Source organism: Acyrthosiphon pisum, chromosome A1, assembly GCF_005508785.2.
Source record: "Acyrthosiphon pisum isolate AL4f chromosome A1, pea_aphid_22Mar2018_4r6ur, whole genome shotgun sequence".
In the NCBI taxonomy this organism is placed as follows: Eukaryota; Metazoa; Arthropoda; class Insecta; order Hemiptera; family Aphididae; genus Acyrthosiphon; species Acyrthosiphon pisum.
Genome location: NC_042494.1, coordinates 123164554 through 123170333, shown reverse-complemented (window position 1 = coordinate 123170333; position 5780 = coordinate 123164554). Strand labels below are relative to the sequence as shown.

At 30.7% G+C, this 5780-nt stretch overlaps 2 protein-coding genes across 7 annotated transcripts in view; one reads left to right on the top strand and one right to left on the bottom strand.

Annotated features, from left to right (window-relative positions):
* Window positions 1-4176, top strand: part of LOC100568987 (zinc finger protein 32-like) — a 5248-nt gene extending 1072 nt beyond the window's left edge. Inside the window, exon 2 of the mRNA XM_003245848.4 lies at window positions 1778-4176. Coding sequence (XP_003245896.1) covers window positions 1778-2348 — 571 coding nt within the window. The 3' untranslated portion in view covers window positions 2349-4176. The remainder of the gene's footprint in view (window positions 1-1777) is intronic.
* Window positions 1-5780, bottom strand: part of LOC100167196 — a 62207-nt gene that overhangs the window by 12338 nt on the left and 44089 nt on the right. For all 6 annotated transcript variants that reach the window (XM_029488211.1, XM_029488212.1, XM_029488213.1 and 3 more), the window contains 3 exons: window positions 4845-5066; window positions 4672-4753; window positions 4399-4608 (listed from right to left, as the gene is read on the bottom strand). In XM_029488211.1, the coding sequence (XP_029344071.1) occupies window positions 4399-4608; window positions 4672-4753; window positions 4845-5066 (514 nt within the window). The remainder of the gene's footprint in view (window positions 1-4398; window positions 4609-4671; window positions 4754-4844; window positions 5067-5780) is intronic.

Below are 5780 nucleotides of genomic sequence, written 5' to 3'. Positions count from 1 at the left end.
CCCCGGCCTTGGGATATTTAAAAATATTTTTTTTTGTGACGCGATAAGTAGTTGAAATAATTCTTCGATTTTCAACTTCAAGGATGGTTTCTGATAGAAAATTGTATATAATATATCATATTATATTCATAATTAAGAAGTTTGTACTTTAATAAGTAACAATATAGACAAATGTGAAATGATTGTAATTTTGTAATTGTAAATAATAAACTATTTTTACTGATGATATTATAATACATGACATATTGACTGACATATTACATAGGTGCATCGTTTATCTATGTTGTGTATTTATTTTCTGTTATTTAATAAAATCAATTTGGTTGGTTTTTAGTTATTTTTTATGATAAAGTCACACCCCTCTAGGTTCTGATTGATGGACGGCCCTTGACCTGTATGATTCTCTACACGTATAAGTGCTGGAGAATAATATCAGATGCAAATATTAAAATCACGCTATTGCCTTAATCCAGGTGTTCGGAGGGTTCTCGAGGTCGAGTATGTAAAATGTGCACATAATGTCATATCCGCAATTAATAATATATTATTACATATTAAGATAAATGTCATACCCTGACTGGCAGTTGCATATAAGCTGTAGCAGTGACATAAAGTAATTACTCAAAATACGCAAATCGAAACAATAAAACACTGATTATTGCTCGTTAAAAGACGTCCAGTTGTCGCTTGCAGGATTCGGTAATGGAAGGTTATTACTGGTGCTCTTGCACTGATTAAAGGGAAGACTCAATAATGCTGACCAGACTGAGAGTGGCAATGCGGCTTTATCAAAAAGTTGTTTGCGCATCCGTGAACTGGATTTCTAGTTATATAATTTCTAGATTTCATAATTCGTGATCGTATAATACAGATCGTCTGTGACAATGGTTTTATTGGGTATGTCCGATTCCTACGTGCGACAGTTTGGCCGTTATTTAGTCTGTTACATTTTAATTTATTTTATTATGATGTGTGAGCATATCATTACAATTACGTTTTGTTGTTTTGGAGAAATAGCGATGAGTGAGTGGTATTCGGCTTGTATATATATTACAGAATAAAAAAAGCGGGGAAGTGGATATCGCTCTGCTGTACAGTAGGTTACAGTGGGTCAATGTATAATGGATTGTATTAAACTTGAACTCAATGATATAATATCATTGTGTAAGAAAAACGATTCTGAGCGGAGACGGTTTGTCAGTCTGGATATTTTATATTGCTATTATATTTATTATAATAATATAGCATGTAAGTTGAATTGATATTGTAATATTATAATTTTTTATTAATTTCTATGATGATAAATAAAGCGTTCAAAATTAAAATCTCATTTTTAGCGGTTTTTTGTAATTTGTTGGTGGTTTTTTCCGTGGAATTAATAACTATTGAGAAAATCGAATAAACCTTTCTAAAGTACCACGTTGATCCAATTTTCTAAAAGATAAGATACTATATGTTGAAGTCCTCCTTCTAGTAGAAATTTTGTATACAGGATAAAAAAAAATAAACACTATTGTAAAACCACTCTAAAATGTGTTGTTAAATAATGTGTTTAAAATATATTGTTCAATATAAATTATTTTACTGTATATTATAGTGGTGTATTAACAACAAAAAACAGATCTGTATGGTATGTGGTGGGGGAGAGGGTTAATCCCTTTACCTGTCTTTTACATAACAAATTATCCCCTCCCTCAGAACAAAATCATAACTACGCTACTGCCATTACCACTAATTTGGGAGTGGAAATCACACGAATATGTTTCGTCATTTACAGGGCACAACTGCAGGCTGTATGGCGTCACCAAAACCAGCCACAACAACAGAAAATTCAGAGGCAACAACGGGAGCAGCGACAGTCGGTGACCCAGGAGATGAGCTTGGAGTGCGCCAGGGACTTGGAGTGCGACAAGTGCGCGCGCATGTTCCCAACCAAGAGGTTCTTGGCTCAGCATTTAGCGCCAGACAAGCGCAAGTGCCAACTGTGCTGCAAACGGTTCCGGCACGTTAGCAACCTGGTGAACCACGTGCGAGTGCACACAGGCGAAAAGCCGTACACGTGCGTGGTGTGCCGCAGGTCCTTCGCACAGGTAGGAAACCTGCGCACGCACATCCGCGGCGTTCACTCCGGCCACACGCCGTACGTGTGCAACGTCTGCGGCCGGCAGTTCACGCAGATGGGCAACCTGGCCACGCACAAGCACGTACACGACGCCGATAAGCCGTACGCGTGCGATGAGTGCCAGGTGTCTTACTGTCAACAGTACCAATTGGTCAGGCACCAGAAGAAACACCGCGTAAACGTCACTCCAGGTCCTTTGCCGCGGTCACAGTCACAGCGTCATTAGGGATTACGGTTAATTGATCATCATCATCATCATAATAATCAGTATTGTTATAGTTAATATCAACAGATCGTGGCGTACGTCTCACACTCCCAAGGGGCCAGGAGAAAAATTGAAGACTACGACTATTATAATTTAAAAATAATATTATGAGTAAAGTGTATTGCAATATGGACTCTACGATCACAATATTATATTTCATTGTTATTCTGAAACAGTAGGCTTTAACAGTTATTTAGTATCTAATATTTATGTTTTTATTTGTATAATTATATTTAGATACTTGTCGTCACACGCCGCGAACAAATAAACAAAATTTACATTTATCCCGAAGAGACGAGGAGTATTAATTAAAAATAAATTTTTGTTTGTTCTATCTTTATACACTTGGCTTTAATTATTCTTTTTTAAGAAAAACATTAACACCGCTTGATCTTACACAATTTTAAATTGTATAATACACAATGAAAATATAAAATCACATTTAAATGTATTTTTGTACAATACATACGTTATTGTTCTGTGGTTATAGTATTACGTAAAATGCATATAATATTATGCATTTATACGTATAAATACTATATTATATAGACATATAATATTTATAATCAATGGTTAGGTTAGATCTGGTTATATTATGTACACTTGCGACTATAATAATATGCATAAGTTAAAATGACATACAGTTCGAAATTTTTGTTATTACAAACACACAAAAATCATCCATAAGAGAATGTCAGTGTACTATTTATTTTCTATCATCGAAAATTTACGTTTAAAAGAACCAACCCTGTGTTTTTAATTTTAACTACTAATTAAAGTGAATTCACCTATTTATAAACTTTAGGTTAAGAACATTACCTGTCCCTACGGCCTGTGTTGGCTATTTTATGATATTTTAATTTTTATATAAGTTATATGAGCGTGTAAATTATTACAATTTAAAAATGCTTATAAATTGTTCAACAATTAAAATATCGTAAAAATTGCCAACATTAATACAAGTAATGTTCTTAGTTTAAAAGTTTGATAATAGGTGAATTTATTCTAGATTAGTATTAATAGTAACAATACTGGGTCGGTTTTGCCAAACATAAATCGTAAATGTGGCACACAGGTCAGAGAAAGAAAACATATGGTGCTCTGACAACTCATAAAACGTGTAAATCTCATCCTATGATCTCAATATCTCAACTTTCATGTTTGTTTTATTTTTATAATTTCATTTAATAGTTAAATTATTTAAATTTTAACTAATGGCGCTTATTGGTAATTCTCTAGTGATCAGTTTTAGGTATTTTACACCACAAAACTTATGAGACAAATAATTTTTTTTTTTTTATTGATCTCAATAACATCGGGGGCTAAGGCCATTAGTTAGACAAATAATTATTGATCATTATTAAATATTATATCTTAATATTTTATCAATATAAATTATAGAAACAACAGTTGTATTTTGTCACTTTTAATCAATGACCTAGATATAAATTATGCCATCCGTGTGTTTATCACGGGGTGAGGGTCTTGTGTGTCAAATGTGTTAACGACCTGGGTCGGGAATAAATTATGTACATAGGCAATATAAAAATGTTGATGTCAAAAAACGTATTATTGTAATGAAACAATTAGGAAATATACATTATATTGGAAAAATGCCATTTAGTTATAGATCAGTGCTCGTGTGTTCATTAAATTTTTTAGATAATAATTTATTCTAACCATTAATGACGGTAGGACCAATTCAATTTGTTGAAAGTTGATACTAAAATGTCATTTTATTTAAAAAAAAAAAACAAATTTAAAACCATAAGAGAAAGGCTATATATTTTCATAAGGTTGGTATCAAAAATTAAGTAATAGGTATAATACATTTTAATCTTACTATAATTTTTCTATTTTTTTCACCAGTTTGGGAGCTTTTATATTTTGAATTTTCCAAAAATTTCTAAAAGATGGCTAACTTTATAGTTACACCTATGATCTGATCATTATTTATATTTTAAATAACCACTAATAAAAATGTCATGAGAATAAACAAAAATTAACTAACCTTGTTGAGAAGAAGCTTCTATCACTTGCCATACAGAGTTATTAACAGAACCAAAAGATGTTTCTAAAACAGATTTAAGGTTTTCACTGAACAACGCATATAGAGCTGGACAAAGAACATCCAGGACTATTGTATGCAAATCTTCTGTATAGTCATTGTCGAGACAAAATGTAATTTTCTCAGCACCAAAACAACAATTTCTTACCAGGTCTACAAAAATAAATTGTTAATTAGATAAAATTATAAAAAAAAATCTTTTCTACGAAAATACACCTTTTTTGTGTGTTATAGAATCTGTCAATTTATTTATTTCACATCCTTCAAATCGGTCTATGTTATCAGCTCCTTTCTTTGCCTAAAATAATACAGAAATACATTAATTATAATTATAAGTTACAATAAACTTGGGATTAAAATTGTGTATTACATAGTAAAGATAATATTACCTGATTAGTTATTTGATTTGGTGAATTCGGCGGGGTGTGATGACCACTGGCACGGTTTAAATATTTATTGACTTGTGCTTTTAAATTAACACGAGTTTGTTTATTTTGTCGTAACAATGAGTCTAATCGTTTAGCTTCATCAACACACGGATTAGGACTGTCACAGTTACTTCCTGAACATTCAACTCCTTCATCTTCAGAAGTGCCAACATCAGAACCAGCCTTAAAAAAATATTTGTTATTATTTTTTTGTAATTAGTAGCATTTGTACATAGTTAAAAACATACAAATTAGACTATATCTTTCAAATTATAAATTACAATATATTTTCAAAGATTGGCCAAAATGGAATTTATTTTAAATTTAAATGCAGGAATATAAAATACATATATAATTAATTTTTATATAATTATATAATAAACTTTTATACATTTTGAAAGCACAGTATTGCAGCATAGGGGTAACATTTATTTTACCATCATTACCTCCTATTCTAAATTTTGAACATATTTTATAGTTATTAGTTAATAAATTACTTGTCAAAAAGTTCTGAATATTATTAACATCCAAATTTAATTAATAACAATTATAAAGGTTTATATTGTAAAAATCATAAGTTTTTTAAATATATAAATAAAGTAAGCAAAATAAAGCAAAAGGGTAATGGCCAATGGGTCACTGAACTAAATACATGGAATGCGTATATTAATCAAAATATAATGCCTGACAAAACATCACAAAAAATAAACATTAAAATAATAATTTGTAAAATATACATTAAGAGTCATGGCAATCATGATGAAGTGTTATGTTATCTATGAAAATTTTTATTATCATAATATTAATATTAAAAATCAAATTGAAATGCATATCGACATGCGCAACAAAAACTGTCGTAACTCAATTTTCAATTTTTTTTTTTTTTTTTTTTCTATA